We start from the raw sequence: 20,283 nt of genomic DNA on the forward strand, positions 1-20,283 counted from the left end.
TGGATCTTCCTTACAGGGCTCTGATTGTGGAATGTATACTGGGGCAACTGGCTTCGTAAGGGAAATGGAGTAGGCTCTTGCATGATGGTGTCTCTTGCCACTAGTCTAAGTTGTACTTCTTCCATCTTCTCTGTCTTTCCCTGTGTTACACAATATCTAGAAATTGCCCTTTATAAGTTAGTCGTCCGTGCCTGCCACTTCTGGAGTGTTGGTGAATAGTGCAGCTGTGGTATACAGCACACTGCCCAAGGAGCGCAGAAGACCGGTACCTCATCCAACCCAGTTGACTGGTATCCATCTGGCATTCGCAGTGTTGATGCAATGCTGCAGGTGAAGTGCAGGAAGCACCAGCTCAAGAGGCAGAATTGGAGTTACGGTGCTCGCAGCAAGGTGGGTCTTGCGGTCTGGAATCTTTCTCGGGCCCAGACAAAAATTCTCCACCTAAAGGTGCCTGCCCTAAATGTTCTTGGTGAGTACGCACCTTTTGGAGGCCCCTCCACGGTTGCTTTTCTTTGCAGGACTGTAGTCCAGTTACTTGTAGTGCTTTTTGACTTCTTGAATTTGATTGCAGCACTGGTACTCAGTCAGCCTTGAGTTTCTCAATACCCTCCATCCAAGGAGATACTCGGTCCCATGGTGGGGGAACACCAGGGGCTCCAAGGCATCATCCCCGCAGACTGGTGCAGGTTCTCCACAGGTACACTAGTGAACATCTTTGATATTTACCCCTCACCTCCTTTGCTGCTTTCTCTCCTGCTGATCAGTATCTTACTTGTGTTAGGGCTCCTCCAGTGTCCTCCTTGAATAGTTGGCCCACTCTATTCCTCAATGCAGAATCCACACAGCCTGTCCTTGCAGGTCAAAACGACCTCCCTAGGTCTGTGCTCCTGAACCTGCAAGGGGACTTGGTGGTGGATAGCCCTGGATTTCAAAGAGTTTTTTTTCTATCACACTGGTATAGTGACCTAATCTCAGAAAATAAATCTTGGCACACTGACTGGAAGTCTGTGCCCCATCTTTATACCAAAGCTGGAGACAGTCTTGTGTATTCCATCGGTTCTATGACTGGCTCTGGGTAGTTCTGCACTTTTGCTATTGTGATGCAGGCTGTTCCAAACATGATCTTTGTCACGAATGTGCACTTACTGTTTGGGGTCAAGAACAACAAGTTTTCATGTAGATTTTGTCATGGGACAAGTAGCCAAACCCCCTGCAGCACAAACCCTTTGGCTGACAGTTTACAGTATCACATTATGCATCAAGGAAGAAAATTGTCTGAAGTTAAGTTAATATTTGGGTCCATAAGTTAAGGTTGTTCAAACTTATATGTATGGTTCACTAATATAAAGCCTTTATTATTAGGGTGAGCGCTCTAAGGAAATGTAAGTTCAGACTGCCCTTCCTACAGTGGTTCCAGTATAAAAATATGTACACACTTTTTAGAAGTTTACCAATATGAGGCTATGTAGAATGCCCCAGAATGCTCTGATTAGATGCAAATATTTGCAGAAGCTTGAAAGCAAGATGGATGATTCTTTGCTTTAAAAATATGTTCACAAAAAATGCAAATAGGAAAAAAACATTTTGCTAAACTATTGTAAAATTATAGGTATAATTTCTTTGCAGCATCATTTGGAAAAATGTGTTGATGCATGCTAGTATTTCCTAAAAATATTCATGATGGAAGATCAGTGTAACCAGCTGTTAGAACTGATATTTCTGGTTGGCTGAGATATGCATCCAGGCAAGGCAGGAACCACTGTTCTGGTCAGGGTAAGCAGGGTATACACTAAAAGATAGACTGTTCTCACCCTCAGGTAACTTGGCATAGAGCAGTCCGGCTTATCTAAAGAGGCAATGTGCAAGGTATTTGTGCAACACTCGCACACAGTAATACAATGATTACACCACAAAAAGACTCCACAGAGGTTTAGAAAAAATAGATTATTCTATTCTATTCCATGTTGTTTAGTTTTATACTTAAAAACATTGCCTCTGCGTCCAGTAGTGCCTCTGGTGTCATTCTCACCTTGTAAAATGCTCAGTACATTAAGGGAATCCCTCCCCCTCATAGCAGACCGGGCTGAAATTTAGGGGAGACATCTGTGGTTCAAAGAAACCCCTCTGAGCCATCCCCAACTTCAAAGACACACTACAGTGTAACTACTGGTGCCATAGTTCAGCAGGGCAGAGATACATTTGTGGGAACGTAGGACCAGAGAAACTGGAAGTGCGAAGTGCACACTGCCTTGTACACAAGGAAGAGTACTGCCATTGACCATGTGCCCTTCCTAAATAGTGGCCAGCCTGGGCTGACAACCTGCTGCTGTGTAGCACTCTAAAGTGTGCTCTACAAGAGGTTGTTGGCTTGACCCATGTTCTCTTGTGGAGGTCTCAGGGACGTCAAAGACCTCCCACAAGGGACTCACAACATCTACCTGTGACACCTGGAGAGCAGTGCCCTCATAAGTACCCACATAGTTTTCTCGATCCCAACTGGTAGCGTGGCATGAGCTTGAAACTAAGAACTGTGCCTGGAGACAGGACTGCTTTGTGCGGAGTCCCAAAAGCCATTCTTCCTTCAAAGGTATGCGGCCCCTGTATCGCGGGGACCTTAACACGCCTAAGCATGTTGTTGGTGAGCGGATTCACCGGGTGTGATCCAGCGTGGCCCGCATCCTCAATCCTGCTGCATCTCTCTTGCGCGATACGCCAACTGTTTGCTCTTAATGTATGTGAAGTCCGATTCACAGGGTGCGACCCTTGGAGGTGAGGGCATGTCCGTAGTAGTGTCTCATTTTACCTGGTGTGCCATTGCTAAATTTGCGCCTGTATGTGTGAGACCGGAATAGTTTGGTGCGACTCGCATCATCATGCACCAGACTTTGTGGCTCACTTCCAGGGAGGTAGGGCATTTGCAGCCCTTCATTGTAAGACCTGAATTGTGTGATGTGACTCATATCATTGTGCATCAGATGTTGTGCCCATATTGCCAGGGTGCGACTCAGATCGATGTGTGCCTGGCAGGGTGTCTTTTTTTTCCGAGAGGCACCCGCTTCATTTCTCCTGCATCGACAGTTCCTTTGGGACACTCACTACAGTCGACCTACTGTCTTCTTTCAACGAACCCTCTGACGACATTGTGTTACCATGTAGTATTGTCTGGAATGGCCCTGGGTAGTAACAGTAATTGACTGGGCAGAAGGTACGTTTCTGAGAGTGATCAGAAGCGGGTCAAGAGACTGTGTGGCCCCCCCACGTACTTCGGAGAACTGGGGTGGTGCCAGAAGACACATTGTTGAACCCATTTTGAGTGACAGACTATAGCCCTCAGCCCACTTGTGCTTCGCATCCCGTGGCTGAACTTCCAGAGTGGTGGCTAATCCGAATTTGATGACTGTCTTCTAATTAGCTCTACTGCCTTCCCCCCCACTTCCTTCCCAGGGACCCTTACTTAGTGTATCTTCAGCCATGAGCAGCCTATTATCCGCGGGAGGACTGATTATCTCCAACTTGTGGGAATAGGGTAGTCGGTGAGTTGAATGGTGGAGGGAGGCTTCGGCCATGGGGTCTGCTGTGTGCTATCTATTGACCTGCCGGATATAGTTGGCACTACATTACGGTGCTGTATGCCACGGTGAGTGAATGCTTTCCATACAAACCTGCCTGATATCTATTACACCGCGTAACGTGCCAATTAAGTGTGTGTGGGTTTCACTGCCTGTGAACCGGCCTGGATTCACTACACTGCCCGGCGGTGTTGCTTAAAAGTTTCATTCCTTGCCAACTTGGTGAAGACAGAAATTCTTGTCGTTGGACCCTCCCGCCCGGCATGGGACAACACCTGGTGGCCTACTGCCCTCGAAAGTCCCCCCACACCCACGAACCACACCGAAACCTCTTCATCATACTCAACTCCTCCTTCTCCATGACACGACGGGTAGACGCTGTCACCTCCAGCTACTTCAACACCCTCCGAATCTTCCAAAAGACCTTCAAGTGGATCCCCCCCGAATCAAGAAAGGCTGTCATTCACACACTCATAACCAGCAGACTGGACTATGGAAACGCCCTCTACACCGGGGTCAACAAGTCTCTGCTCCGCAAGCTCCAGACCATACAGAACACCGCAGCCAGACTCGTCCTCGGCATTCCTCAACACAAACGCACCTCCCTACACTGGCTCCCCGTTGAGAAGAAACTCACTTTCAAGATACTCACCCACTCCTACAAATGCCTCCACTACACCAGACCCCAATACCTCAACAAGAGAATCTCCTTCCACATACCCAAGAGAAACCTCCGATCCGCTGACCTCGCCGAAACCCTGCACATCCGCAGAGCAGAACAGGTGGAAGAACCTTCTCCTACATCACAGCCAAGACCTGGAATGAGATCCCGCTCAATATCAGACGCACCCTCTCCCTGAACATCTTTAGGAAGACACTCAAGACCTGGCTTTTTGACTGATAGGGAGCGGCTCACCCACCCCACACCGCCTTTAGACCCTCTCGAGTGAACAGCTTGCTTACAATTCCCCTGACGGAATGATTCATTGATTGAATGATTGATTGATTTACCCGTGCAGCCTCAGCCCACGGTGCTGCTTAAAAGTATTGTAATTCTTTGAATGAACATCATTCTGATATCATTGTGATCTGGGGTGCACCCCATAACTGTGTGATACTGAATTCTAATGATTGCACAGGTGGGTCTGTGGCTGACCGCTATTTGCTCCACATAAGGGTGCTGGAAGGTAAAGTCGGATCTTCCCCAAGTGTTCCCCACCGCCCTCTGCAGCCCGCCCACCCCCATAGACCACGCCCGGAATCTCAGCTTCGCACTCGACTCCTCCCTTTTCATGACCTGACAGGTCGCCTACACCTGCTTCAACATTCTCCGCATCCTTCGCAAGACCTTCAAATGGATCCCCCCCGTTTCAAGAAAAATCATCCACGCACTCAAAATCAGCAGACTTGACTACAGAAACACCTGCTATGCCGGAACAAACAAGTCTCTGCTCCTCAAACTCCAGACTATACAGAACAACGCAGCTAGACTTGTCCTCTGCATTCCTTGACAAGAACACATCACCCAACACCTGCAAGACCTCCACTGGCTCCCCGTCGAGAAGAGAGTAACATTCAAGATACTCACCCACGCCTTCAATGCTTCCACAACACCGGACCCTAATACCTCAATGAGAGAATCTCCTTCCACAGGACCGGTTGGACAACAACGCACACAACTGCAAGGAACTCTTCAACATCGTCAAAGAGCTTTCCAACCCCAGCGCAGGAAACAACGACATCACCCCATCGCAAGACCTCTGCAACTCCCTGGCTTCATACTTCCACAACAAGATCGCGGACATACACAACAGCTTCAACAACCAACCAACGCACACCATGACCGAACAACCACCCCCCACCACCACCCTCCACGCCTGGACCCCGATCAGCACCGAAGACACCATCCGCACGATGAACTCCATCCACTCCGGATCACCGACCGACCCCTGCCCTCACCACGTCTTCAACAAAGCCGACGCTGTCATCGCACCCCACCTGCGAGACATCATCAACACATCCCTCGACACCACCATCTTCCCCGAGAGCTGGAAACACGCCGAACTCAGCGCCCTACTCAAGAAACCAACAGCGGACCCCACCGACCTCAAGAACTACCGCCCCATCTCGCTCCTCCCGTTTCCAGCCAAAGTCATCGAGAAGACCGTCAACAAGCAGATGGCCGCTTTCCTCGAGACGAACGGATCCCTCGACCCCTCACAGTCCGGCTTCCGAGCCAACCACAGCACCGAGACCGCCCTCATCGCCGCCACCGACGACATCCGAGCCCTGATGGACAATGGAGAAACAGCGGCCCTCATCCTCCTAGACCTCTCCGCGGCATTCGACACGGTCTGCCACCGCACCCTAGTGCAGCGCCTCAGCAACGTCGGAATCCAGGACAAGGCGCTGGAGTGGATCACCTCCTTCCTCGACGGGAGAACACAGAGAGTCCGCCTACCACCGTACAAGTCAGAGGCCACCGAAGTCATCTGCGGCGTCCCCCAAGGATCATCTCTGAGCCCCACCCTCTTCAACGTCTACATGAGCCCCCTCGCGGCCATCGTACGCAAACACAACCTCAGCATAATCTCCTACGCCGACGACACCCAGCTGATCCTCTCCCTGACCAACGACCCCGCCGCCGCCAGAGCCAACCTGCACGAAGGGATGAAAGAGGTAGCCGAGTGGATGACGACCAGCCGCCTGAAACTGAACTCGGACAAGACGGAGGTCCTCATCCTGGGCCCCTCTCCCTCCGCCTGGGACGACTCCTGGTGGCCTCCCGCCCTGGGCACCGCACCCAAACCGACAGACCATGCACGCAACCTGGGCTTCATCCTGGACTCCTCCCTCTCCATGACCAGGCAAGTCAACAACGTCTCCTCGGCATGCTTCAACATCCTACGCATGCTACGGAAGATCTTCTGGTGGATCCCCACCGAGACCAGGAAGACCGTCACCCAGGCCCTCGTCACCAGCCGACTGGACTACGGCAACGCCCTCTACGCCGGGACCACCGCCAAGCTCCAGAAGAGACTCCAGCGGATCCAGAACGCCTCAGCCAGACTCATCCTCGACATCCCACGAACCAGCCACATCTCCGGACATCTGCGAGACCTTCACTGGCTCCCCGTCAACAAAAGAATCACCTTCCGCCTCCTCACCCACGCACACAAAGCCCTACACGACCAAGGCCCGAGCTACCTCAACAGCCGAGTCAACTTCTACGCTCCCAAACGCCACCTCCGATCAGCCAACCACGCCCTCGCCGCCGTCCCCCGCATCCGAAGAGCGACTACAGGAGGAAGGTCCTTCTCCCACCTGGCCGCCAAGACCTGGAACTCCCTCCCGACCGACCTGCGCCTGACCCAAGACCACCTCTCCTTCAGGAAGAAGCTGAAGACCTGGCTATTCGAGCAGTAGCGGCTCCCCCCCCCCCAGCGCCTTGAGACCCCACGGGTATGTAGCGCGCTTTATAAGTGTCACTGATTGATTGATTGATTGATCACATACCCAAGAGAAACTTCCGATTCACCGACCTTTACCTCGCTGGAACCTCGCACATCCACAGAGCCAGAACGGGCGGAATAGCCTTCTACTACATCGCAGCCAAGACCTGGAATGAGCTCCTTGTTGACATCAGACACCCCCTCTCTCTGAACATCTTCAGGAAGACCCTCAAGACCTGGCTCTCCGACTGAACTGAGCTGCTTACGCCCCTCCCCTCCAGCACCATGGGACACTCACGGGTGAGTAACGTGCTTTACAATTCCTTGATTGATTGATTGATTACTTCTGATGTCATTTTAGTATGGTTTGGCCAAGTTCTGCTTCTTGTATTTCAAAGTGTGAATAATGCCCAGAGATATATGATGTTTATGTTGTGTTAATTAATGTGTGTGTTGAATATAAACTTTATTTACAGTCACTACTTGTGAAGTCTCTTTTGTGATTCTCAGTGTATTTGTGTGTTAGTGCTGTGCCAATACTATACACATCACCTCTGTGATAAACCTGACTGCTCAGTATCAAGCTATCCAAGGGTGAGAGCAGGTTTTACAGTGAGTGTAATCACCTGCCCTTGATGGAAGTGGTACGTTCTGCCTGACTAGGGCATTGCCTCAGCCAACCAGAAAGTGCCAGCTCTAACAGATAGGTACTCAAACACACCTAGTCTTCCTGTGTATGTGGCTTTCTAGAGGGAATGCACAAAGTTTAGCTGTGACTCATCTCAGACGTGTCTTGGAGACTGGCTGCAAAACACACAGGGCAGTAAGTGCAGAGAAATGTTATCTTTCTAAAAGTTGCATTTCTTAAACAGTAATGTTAAATCCTACTTTATCAGAAAGGAGGATTTATCATTACCAGTCCAAAGATATAAAACATGAACTGGCTACTCCTCTCGGATCAGGAATTACAGTTTAAAAGTGTATTAAGGAATTCTCAATGTTAACCTATGAGAGGGGTAGGCCTCAAAGTAGTGAGAAACAAATGTAGCTGTTTGTCACTACCAGAACATGCAAAACATAAAAGTACATGTCCTACTTTTTGCTTGCACAGGACCCCGCCCTTAGGGCTATCTTGGCCCTACCTTAGGGTTGGCTTATGTGGAAGAAAATGGGAGTTTAAGGCTTGGCAAGTAGTTTTAAATTCCAAGTCGAAGGGGCAGTGAACTGCACACACAGGCACTGCAGTGGCAGGCCTGAGTTAGGCTTTGAAGGCTACTTCTGTATGTGGTACAATCAGTGCTGAAAGCCCACTAGTAGCATTTGAGTTGCAGGCTCTGGGTATATGGTATACCACTTTAAAAGGGACTTGCAGGTAAATTAAATATACCAATCCGGTATACACCAATTACACACGTGATTATGGAAGAAGCATGCGCACCACCTTAAGGATGACCGGTCTAACACAAGTTCAACAAGATTATGGGAAACACAAAAATAAACCAGCCTTGGCAAAGTCAGTAGGTCTGAAATTGGTGGTCAGCATTTTGGTTTTGTCAGTGTGTGTCTTGTTTTGGCATGGTTTGTATAAAACCTCATTGTTGTGGGAGCTGCTGGGCCCTCACCATTATAACAAACATAGGCAAAAGCTAAACATTTTTTTCCGTCTCAAAAACCACACATTGCCACAGTAGTTCCTGACACTGAACACATTTACTCTGTGTGCTGATATGCTCCTTGTGAAAGAGCAGAATGCAGTCACTCACAGTGAAGCCACACAATAGATGAGAGAAAGATAGAATTTTAATAAACACTAAAGGTCTTGGTTAAGGCCAGACCTAAATGTAAATGTAAATGTACAGGAATTTATATAGAGCAAATCGCCAACCGGTTTCTAAGCGCTTGCTTAGGGAAACCGTCCTGGTATTCCCCTGTGAGATAGCCCCGGCAGGGTATCCGCAAGGTGAAAGCCAGGCATCCCGCCGCAAGGGGCCGTTGTGGAGATTAAGCAAGCTATTGCCCAGAGTCGCAGAGTGTGAACCCGTGACTCGAGTAGGCACCGTAGTGAGAATTGTAGAGTCCATGGACATTTTAGGACTCAAGACCCAGCCGAGCCGGGAATTGAACTCTGGTCCTGGGCTGACCTCTGCTTCCAGGTCTGCCTCCTCTAACCAGTGAGCCACACTTCTCCACCTAATAAGCAGGGCCAATTATTATAGTCTCAAAACTGCACCAATGGTATATGTCCTTGTATTAGTGCATATTTACGACTTTCATGAATTCACAAGTATTTAAAAAAAGTCAGCCAAGATATCGTACTCCTAGAAAATATTTGGGAACTGTATTTTAGCAAGAACAAATAGGCATGTGTAGATATGCTCATGTGAAATTCTGTTGAGCATTTGCAATTTCGCTAGCCCTCAAACCACTTTTTTCTAAACCTTAAGAGAACTTTTATGTCTACCATTGTCAGGGGGAAATTTCCAACCTTTCTCAGTGAGGGAAAAGATTAGGAAAGACCTGGTGAAACCCCTTAAAATATGCAGATTAGTAGGTTTGCGCAGAATCCGTAGGGCATCCGAACCCTGGAACTATTGCTTACCACTACCTTCAACCCCGGTATGTAGATCTGAGGAAAGGTGGTAAAATTAGGTAATTGCTAGTATTCAAGCCCTGTCATAATCAGAGCGGCTATATCAGAGCTCTTCTATAAAGAGATTTATATAATAATTTGTCACCGCAGACCCCACCGAACTCAAAAACTACCGCCCCATCTCGCTTCTTCCATTCCCGGCCAAAGTCATCGAGAAAGCCGTCAACAACCAGCTCGCCGCCTTCCTCGAAGCCAACAAATCACTCGACCCCTCACAATCTGGCTTCCGAGCCAAACACAGCACTGAGACCGCCCTCATCGCAGCAACAGACGACATTCGAACACTACTGGACAATGGAGACACAGTCGCCCTCATCCTCCTCGACCTCTCTGCAGCCTTCGACACAGTCTGCCACAGCACCCTTTTACAACGCCTCAGAAACATCGGAATCCAAGGAAAGGCACTGGAATGGATCACCTCGTTCCTCACCGGAAGAACCCAGAGAGTCCGCCTCCCACCATTCAAGTCCGAGGCCTCTGAAATCATCTGCGGCGTACCACAAGGATCCTCACTCAGTCCCACCCTCTTCAACGTATACATGAGCCCCCTCGCGGCCATTGCCCGCCAACACAACCTCAACATCATCTCTTACGCGGATGACACTTAACTGATCCTATCTCTCACCAAGGACCCCAGCACCGCCAAAACTAACCTACACGAAGGAATGAAAGAAGTCGCCGAATGGATGAAACAAAGCCGTCTGAAACTGAACTCAGACAAAACAGAAGTCCTCATCTTAGGTAAATCCCCCTCTGCATGGGACGACTCCTGGTGGCCGGAAGCCCTCGGAAACGCACCCATCCCGACAGACCACGCACGGAACCTTGGCGTCATCCTGGATTCTTCACTCTCAATGAACAGACAAGTCAGCGCCGTATCCTCCTCCTGCTTTAACATTCTTCGCATGCTCAGAAAAACATTTCGCTGGATCCCCACCGAAACAAGGAAAACAGTCACCCACGCTCTAGTCACGAGCCGACTGGACTACGGAAACACCCTCTACGCAGGTACCACCGCTAAACTCCAGAAGAAACTACAACGAATCCAAAACGCCTCAGCCAGGCTCATATTAGACATCCCACGCAACGAACACATCTCTGGCCACCTTAAAGACCTCCACTGGCTACCCGTTAATAAGAGGATTACTTTCCGACTACTTACCCACGCACACAAATCACTCTACGACATCGGACCAGATTGCCTCAACTCTCGACTGTCCTTCTACACCCCCTCCTGCCAACTTCGCTCTTCCAGCCAAGCCTTCGCCACTGTACCTCGCATCAACAAGACCACCATGGGAGGCAGATCCTTCTCATACCTGGCTGCCAAAACATGGAACTCACTCCCCGCTTACCTTCGCCTCACCCAGAATCACCTAGCCTTCAGAAAGCAGCTTAAAACGTGGATATTTGACAAATAATCCTCCTCCCCTTCCTAAGCGCCTTGAAACCCTCTGGGTATGTAGTGCGCTATATAAATTTTATGACTTGACTTGACTTGACCGCACCACCTGGCACGAAAGGGACAAGTGAACTTTTATAGAATAACTAGATTTATGTAGTAACCCACCCCATGGACAAGTAGATACTTTATTAAATTCCACACTCCTGATAGGAGATGCTGGTACATTACTTTCCCATGTAGGTGTTGGATAAAAAGGCCTGTCCTGCTATTATAATATTGTCACTACCTCCAATGCCATGTATAGCCAGGCGTGGGGGTAGTAGTCACTGTTTTCCAACTGAAGGTCCATATGGTGTGCCCCTCCAACTAGAGATCCCTCCTCGGGGACTTGCTCCTTGTCATGGAAAAATCCCAGCTCACACGCATAATCTTTGCGTGCTGAGGCAGGTATTAAAAATATAACCGCTTGCTAAAGGGAACTTGACTCTTCAGAGCCATGCAGGGGAACTTTCTCCTTGCCAACAGCTCTATCTTACTTTTATCCTTTCTATGTTGTTGCATTGTAATGATTTTCTGGCAAAATGTCGGTGTTTAACCTCTTAAAAAAACATTTTAATAGTTCTATGACTTTGAAAGTTTAACTCACTTTATAGTGCCAGTGAAGTAATTCATTCTCCCTACCTAAAACCCCCAGTAGTTACCGTCCGATCAATCATTCATGACTATTACCAAATAATAAGGCAATTTCTAGAGTGCATGGTTACACCTTGCAGTTTGGCCCTGCGCTAGGGCCTAACCTACCAGGTAAAAACAAAGCAGAAATACGGCATGGGGAAGGAAAACTAAGGCCAGTCTCAGCAGACTTAACCAAGACATAGACATAAGTATGTGTTTGAAAATATTTTCAGATGGTTCAGCTCTCAGGTGGACTGGTAGGGGCTAACATATCAGTCCCCTAACCCTGCCCTCAGCACCCAGGGCACCAGCACTACTTTGAGGCAGATAGGTTTGCACCATTGGGAGCAGATATTTGGGGCCTCTCCTATTAAGAATTTTGTAGCAGTGACACATGGCTTTGAAAGTGATTCTATTTTCTACTGGGAGCCAGTGAAGAGTAGCAAGGGCATCAGTAGTTAACGTCTTTCTAGGAAGATTTAGAACTAGGCGTGCTGCTGCATTCTGCATCCTTTGGAGTTTCTTGAAGCTTTCTTTGGCTACTCGAAGGAATAACACGTTACGATAATCTATCTGAGAAGTTACAATGGTTTTGCTTGCCACTATAGGGAGCAGGTCCAGAGACTTTCTCAGGATTTTAAGGATCCCGAAGCATTTCCCCGCAACACTGCTTATCGGACTCTCAAAAGACAATTTGAAGTCAAACCTGAAGTCCAGATTTTTGGTTTTGGATTTAGGAGCGGGAGTCTGGCCCAGGACATCAGGCCACCAAGCCAATGTCCAAACAATTAGCTGTGTATCGTCTGCATATGGTGCAATTTTCCCGGTGTGTCTTTCAACCAACTCAGCTAAGGAGCAGATATATAAATTGAATAAAGTAGTGCTTAAAATAGAGCCCTGCAGTACGCCTTGTGATAATGGTTTTATCATAGACGGTCTTAGAGCGACTTGGAAGCTGCGGAGTGGGGAAAAAAGAGGCTATCTATCATAGTGCAATGCTTCCGACACGGCTTCGCACAAGCCTCTATAAAAACTTTTACTAGTAGCCAAATTGTCTATTGCCACGTGTTGGTGGGGCAAGGGCACTCAGAGGCTTGATATGAGTGCGTCTGAATTTGGTAAATATGGCAAAGGAGCTTCTTACTGTTCATGTTAATGACCTAGAGCTCCAAACATCATGGAATACAATCCTTTCAGCCTTAAGCAAAGGTCATAAATAATGGTATTTGTAAGATTATTTGTATTCACTACATCATGCAAGCCCTTAGCAGATCCACAGTTGACGACAGAGCTAGAAAACTGATAACACTTTGCCAATTTTCCAAGTATAAACCAACTTCTATATTTAGATGTAGCATTGTTTGATCTCTGCATTTATTCAAGTATGCACGAAAACTGAAACTTACATTTCAAAGTGTATCCTTTAGATCGTATATGTGCAGCTGAGGAGAGGGGGAAGGAGGTGGGGGGGGGGGGGGGGGTTGGAGGCATAACAGCTGTTTATTTAAAGGTATGATTTAGGACTCTTTGGACTTGGAACACAGTTATATAGCGGAGTGTTTTGAAGTGACTCCATCTCCCTAGTTATATTTTAAACCATCATCATTTTCAAAGCATGGACGAGACGACTTTTGAGCTGAGTGAATGGATGGTTAGCATTTATGATTGAGTTTTAACCCCCAGGTACCTATTTCTAGGAGATTTAGTCCAAGTTGATTGCTTTCACTAGGAGATCTGAGTTCTGACTTCAAATTTCCCATCACTTTAACAGAATGGCAGAATTAATTTCCATCGGTCTCCTTTCGCTTAGCTGCCTAATGGGGATACGATAAGAAATCGTTTTTCTTTAGCTGGATATACAGAACTACCAAGTACTTTGTATTTAGTATTTTATTTTATTATTTCTTTTATTCTCTGTGCAGGAAGCCCGTATGGGCATGGTTTGAAATGTGCCATAGACACTATCCATCATGCTTTCCATGAAGTTGTACTTTAGGTTTGTGAGACAATTCAATTCAAAATGCTTTATTCGATTCTTCACAAAAAAAATCATAAAAGTAGAAGCAATACAAACCAACATGTATCATCATACACATTTCATTTATCATAAAAAACATGAATTTATAAATTATGATATACAATGATGTAACCAAGCAGCAAAATTTATATCATCATAGTTTTTCTGCAACAGATTATGTTCCTTAAAAATCGTGCTATAGAGCTGGTAAAATCATCTTTCTGTAAAAATTGTAAAAACAATAATGCAGTTTGGCATTGTCTAAAACCCAATATCTTTAAAATTGGTAGAATCCATTTCTTTCTTTGTATTGACACATAAATTGTGTTGTCTAATCGATGATTATGGGAAAGGATGTGATTCGGTGGAAGATACCAAACCTAAAAGGAGTCAGGGCGAATATATCCTGAGAATCCTCCACGTATTTTAGGTATGGTTGCATGTCATATGTAATCGGTGACAATTGATTGGACCGAACTATCGGCCTCCTTATTTCTGTAGAGAGTCTACAGGACTCCTGAAGAGTCATACACTCTTTTTGAAGATCTTCCCTAGTGTCAGAGAGTGTGGAACTTAGCTTTTCATAATTTTCCGGGTGTCCTAGATCCTGCATTAATTCTTTTATGTATTTCAACCATGGGATATTGGAGGCCCTATCTAGTTTAGTACAATCTCTTATAATACCCCTGTTGAGCTTGGTTTTCGTATTTGTCCATATTCTGTGCCATAATAGGACTGTTTGGATTTTTATTAAATCAGTTATATATGTTAAGCCCAATTCTGCATGACATATGTAAGTAGAAGAGCTATCCGGAACTGCTAGGAGGAATCTTAGAAAAGTGTTTTCCACCATCTGTAGTGGCTGGGTGTTAGTATAACCCCATATACCTCCCCGTATATAGTGGTGGTGACGCATTTTGCTCTATATATGTTTATCAATTCCTCGGGAGGGGGGCGTCTTTTTCTAGGTTTCCGTGCAAAGTGTGATAGGGTTGCTGTTGATTTTAAGAATGCAAGCCTCCTGCCATTAACTGCCTGGACCACGTGCCCCTGTGATCAAAAATAATTCATAATTGTGGGATATATATATATATGTGTGTGTGTGTGTATATATATATATATATATATATAATATATATCGCTGCACTTAGTGCTTCCTATTTCGCATTCATGATAAATGTCCTTGGTATATTTACTTGAAGTCCTAGTTCTGCATAAAAACAGTGAAGGAAGTTAAAACCCGTTGTAGCCCCAATTGTGTGTGGGATATTAAAACTGCGTCCTCGGCATAGAGAAGGCGTAGAGAAGGGCCAATATAGTGTTATATATATACACTTTACAGACATGTATAAAGCCACACAAGACAGCCAGTTGCAGACCAAACCCAGCTTATTGCAGGCTTCAACTGGCATAAGGGAGCACTCAATGAACCTCCACATAACTTTAGATGAGGTCATCATTGCAATTAAGTGTAGTAAGGAAAGTAAGGCACCGGGTCCAGACGGTGTGCCTGTAGACCTATTTAAAGCCAATTTGCAGTTATGGGCCCCATTGTTAACTCAAGTGATAAAAGCTTCTTGTTCCACAGGGTTCATTACGACATGCAAATCAAATATAGGACAGGACACTTGTAACTACGTCATTACGACATGGTCAGAATCAGTTTTGGTCCCAATCGTTAAGAAAGGGGATCAGCAAAACCCCGCTTGTTACCGGCCTTTATTACTTCTTGATTCCCTGGTGAAGGTAGTAGGGAGTATAGTGCTTAACTGACTCCAGGTATGGGATGAGGACAGCAATATAATGTCAGAGTTGCAGTTTGGTTCCGGGAAGGCTTGGGTACGGTTGAGCAGGGATTAAATCTAAACCTGCCAATCGGAAAGTTTGTAGTGGCCAAGCAGGGCAAATTATGTCGGGCCTTTGTTGACCTAACTGCAGCATTTGACTGCGTGGAACACAATAATTTGTGGACCATATTGGCCAACATGGGTGTGAAGCCCCACTCTTACATTTCCTGAGACACCTTTATTCAAATACTAGCAGCCCGTCCCGACGATGTCCGGGTATGAATTGCTGCCGGCCAGTAGTATATTGTTTTGTAGGATTTTGTTTTGATAGCATTTCTTATCTGTGACAGGCCTGTGAAACGCTCCGATTCACAGTGCACTCCTGATGCACTTAAGAGTGCGCGTTCAGTAGTGTGTGAACTCGAGTTTCCCTAGTTTATTTTTCCTTGCAATATTATATAGCGCGAACTCGACAACATGGCATGAGCACAATCTACATTACAGAAGAACACATTTTAAATGCGAGCTCTAAAGTTCGCAATTCTAGAACTTGTGGCGGGAGGTGTGTCTAAAAGTGTATGTCTGTGCTGGCCATCAATGAGAGAGACCTGTGCATTTTTCAAATGGGTGGTGAAAAAATATGAGTATGTTGCTGGAGATGTGGGCCGCTGTGCCACCAATGTACTTACCGGGGGAGGGTAAACACCCATCATTCCGCAACTTTCTTTCAGCATACTATCACTCCGCATACTTTCATTACGAAAGTACCATGACTCCGCAATGCCATTATAACCCATGGCATTACATTTTATATGCTTTTACCACGCATACATTTACAACGAAATTCGTTGTAAATGCATGAATGGTAAAAGCATGTTTTTTTTTTTATGTTTGGATAAGGTAAGTATGGGTATAGGGGTATATGTTTTGGTGTACTGAGGTATATGTTTTGGGGTGTTTGGGTATTTTAAGGGTTCAGATATAGTTTTGGGTTATGGGGTACAGGGGTAGTTTTAGGGATAGGTATGGGTTTTTGGGTACAGGGGTATTTTTAGGGTTCAGGGCTAGGTTTGGGTTTTGGGGTATAGGGGTATTTTTAGGGTTCAGGGGTAGGTTTGGGTTTTGGGGTACAGGGGTATTTTAAGGGGTCAGGGCTAGGTTTGTGTTTTGGGGTACAGGGGTATTTTAGGGTTCAGGGGTAGGTTTGGGTTTTGAAGTACAGGGGTATATATAGGGCAGGTTTAGTTTTTGGGGTACCGGGTATTTTTAGGGTTCAGGGCTAGGTTTGGGGTACAGGGGTATTTTTAGGGTTCAGGTCTAGGTTTGTGTTTTGGGGTACAGGGATATTTTAGGGTTCAGGGGTAGGTTTGGGGTTTGAAGTACAGGGGTATTTATAGGGCTATGGGGTAGGTTTGGTTTTTGGGGTACAGGGGTATTTTTAGGGTTCAGGTCTAGGTTTGTGTTTTGGGGTACAGGGATATTTTAGGGTTCAGGGGTAGGTTTGGGGTTTGAAGTACAGGGGTATTTATAGGGCTCAGGGGTAGGTTTGGTTTTTGGGGTACAGGGGTATTTTTAGGGTTCAGGGAAAGGTTTGGGTTTTGGGGTACAGGGGTATTTTAAGGGTTCAGGGCTAGGTTTGGGGGTATAGGGGTATTTTAGGGTTCAGGGGTAGGTTTGGGTTTTGGGGTACAGGGGTATTTTTAGCGTTCAGGGGTAGGTTTGGGTTTTGAAGTACAAGGGTTATAGGGTTCAGGGCTAGGTTTGGGTTTTGGGGTACAGGGGTATTTTTAGGGTTTAGGGATAGGTTTGCGTTTTGGGGTACAGGGTATATTTATAGGGTTAAGATGGGTTAGTGTTTAAGGGTGTTGGGGTATTTTAAGGAGTAAGGGTGGGTTATGATCGTGGGGTGCAGGGGTATTTAAAGGGAGCAGGGTGGGATTAGCATACGATATGAGACATGGCATGAAGGGCGGAACATACCACACGCCCCCAGCGTTTGTCACACCCACAGCACAACGCAGACACGCCCACAAGGGACTACTTTGCTGGCACGGTTCTTTTACCTTTTAAATGTATATGGTGGGCGTCTGCATAGCCTATGTCCTACTTCTGCAACTGCCCTTTCCAACGCAGTATTGGGTGTTGTGATTGGTGCTGTGGTTCCTGAGATTACCCACCTCAAAGGATTGGGCTCTCTCTTTATTATATTAGTATGAATGAGAGCTAGGGCACGGTATGGGGTAAAAGGTGAATGTACGGCTCCATTCGGCGTGGAGAAGGGGGTAACACAGGGTTGTGTCCTGGCACCATTTTTATTTACGCTCTACACCAATGAGTTAGGAAAAGCATTGGTAGGTCAGTGAGTTATACAGTGAAGTTCCTTAATTTTGTTTGAAACTCTTCCTTACGATTCTGACAGTTACTTCATTGTTTGTCACTTTTGCCTGTTTCAGGAAATGTGAATGCAAACCGTTTGGCACGATAAAGGCAAACTTACAGTTTTACTACATACCGGTCCTGGTCCCGCCATCAGCTTCCCCCGCCAACAAGGTGAGCATTCATGGTGCCATGGGGTCTTGGAGATATGTTCTGCATGTGCCACTTCCTTCTGTATGATGTATTGAAGCAGCCCCAGTCAGAAAGCCAAAATGTAATGCACACCACAGCAGTCCATTGATCAGCTCTAGTGGGATTTTCATTTTTCCATTTCCTTCCCTCATTTTAATTCCTGATTCTTTCAAAAAAAATTTAGAATAATGATCTTTAGCAAGTATATAAAGAAGTCTGTTCCATTATTGCAGTAGTAAGAAGATTTGTATAAAGTTAGAGAAACCGCTCCTACATTCTGTAGTATGAGTCTGTAGTAGAAAGAGGGGCATATTTTGACAAACATTTGCAGTGCAATAGTTCTAATATTTGCCAGAGTTTAAGCTATTGGCATTTTAAACGACAATGCCTTTTATTTATCTGTTTTTATAATTAACCCCTTGTGTGCTTCGGACGGCTCCCGACCGTCTGACGTCACGGTGGGCGTTTGTGGAGGACGGCAAGGGGTCGTCTGAACTCTGCCCACTCAATAAAACGCCTGCACAGCGTGAAAATTCGCGCAGCGCGGAAACGGTTAGCACACAAATAAAATGCATTGTCATTTACAATGCCAATAGCTTAAACTCTTGTAAATGTGAGACCTATTGCATTTCAAAGAAGCAGCCGCCATTTTCCCGGGCTGCTTGGAAAATGGAAGCGTGCATGTTGTGCTGAATGTTGCAGGAAAGCACATCGTGTCTGCAGTAGGAAAAACTCTTTAAAGAAAATAGTGCTACAGACATACCGTGTAACAGAAGTAAAAGGACCAGTCCTCATGGGAGGTTATAAATGAAGATAAGGCGGTATCATGCTGTTGGTCTCCTACACAGACGGAACACCAACATCATGTAATATGTGCAATTGGAGTGGGGCACTAAAAGAAAGTGACATGAAGTGGAGTAAATACTCCACAGCCTTGGTATGTGACAATCCCAGTGTTCTGCAGCATCGGTACCAACTTACTAACATCAACCTTGAGCACCTCCACTTACTTTTATTTATTTATTACAAATAAAGCTCTGAACCCTGGTGGAAATGGCATCAGACATGCAGTCATGAATTGGTCTCCGATCCTGCACCATTTCACCCCCAACATGGAAATTGGTATTGCCAGTGGCAGATCCAGTATCGGGAACACCAGCTACTCCTCCCCAAAATGAAGCAGGGGTGAGTAGCTAGCCACGATGAACATCTTTTTGCTGTACACCAGCGTGACTCCCACTGCTGGGATCAGTGGCAACCAGCATGAAAGGAGTGGAGTCAAAGTCACTAGTGATGGTTGAAGAGACATGACACTCGATGCTCTGATCCCAATACTGGTCACTGATCCTAACACTCAGTTACTGAGACAGAAAAAGAGCACATAAAGCTACAGCTTGCACCCTGAGCACCTGATGCATAATTTAAAGTGGAGAGGTCAAATTGCTGCCCGAGAACATTAAAGGCAAGAACACCAGAGGAAGAGAAAACAAAAATGATTGCTGTGTGCCATGTGACAACATCCTGGACTAATGAGGTGGACAGAGAACCAGAGATTCCCTGTGGGGCAAGCTTTATTTACACCTAGTGAGAAACTAATTCAAGATCTGCTGAGGCATTGAAGGCCATAGTTGGGAGTATTGACTACAAGGTCACAGTGATGAAGGACACAGTCACAGTGATGAATTTAGAAGAACTGGAGTGAAGACTTGGCCAACACAGTACACAGCTGGGAGACTTTGAACAGTGCATGGCAAAAGTGGAGAGTATCATCATTGTCACTGAACTCAATGGAAAGCTATAACCATTTTAAAAATGTGCACTCGGGATCTGACTGGGAGGGAAGTTGAGGAACACAGGGGCCTCACGCCTAAGAGTTTGGGGTTTCTTTGGATGAAAAGGAAGACCTAAAGATGGGGTAAGGCACTTTTTACCACCAAAGTGTTGGGGGTCGATGGCACAGACCTGCTGGCCATTAGGCAATTTGTTATCTGCAAGATGTCCGAAGGGAAAAGGTTCAGAAACAGTGACTGGTTGACTTGAGGATTCCTCAAAAGAGACAGGAGATTATACGCTCAGCCTCCAAAAATCAATAGATTTTCTGCAAGGAAATCTGAGTGCCGATCTTCCTGGGTTTAATCTGAACTACCCAAAACAAGAGCA

The 20,283-nt window shown here is 46.3% G+C and overlaps 1 protein-coding gene across 2 annotated transcripts in view; it reads left to right on the forward strand.

The window, feature by feature from the left end:
* PIK3R6 (phosphoinositide-3-kinase regulatory subunit 6) overlaps nucleotides 1–20,283 on the forward strand; it is a 688,429-nt gene that overhangs the window by 495,421 nt on the left and 172,725 nt on the right. For both annotated transcript variants that reach the window (XM_086930633.1, XM_086930634.1), the window contains exon 13: nucleotides 18,009–18,105. In XM_086930633.1, coding sequence (XP_086786759.1) covers nucleotides 18,009–18,105 — 97 coding nt within the window. The remainder of the gene's footprint in view (nucleotides 1–18,008; nucleotides 18,106–20,283) is intronic.

The sequence above is a fragment of the Lissotriton vulgaris genome, chromosome 7 (genome assembly GCF_964263255.1).
Source record: "Lissotriton vulgaris chromosome 7, aLisVul1.2, whole genome shotgun sequence".
Taxonomy (NCBI): Eukaryota; Metazoa; Chordata; class Amphibia; order Caudata; family Salamandridae; genus Lissotriton; species Lissotriton vulgaris.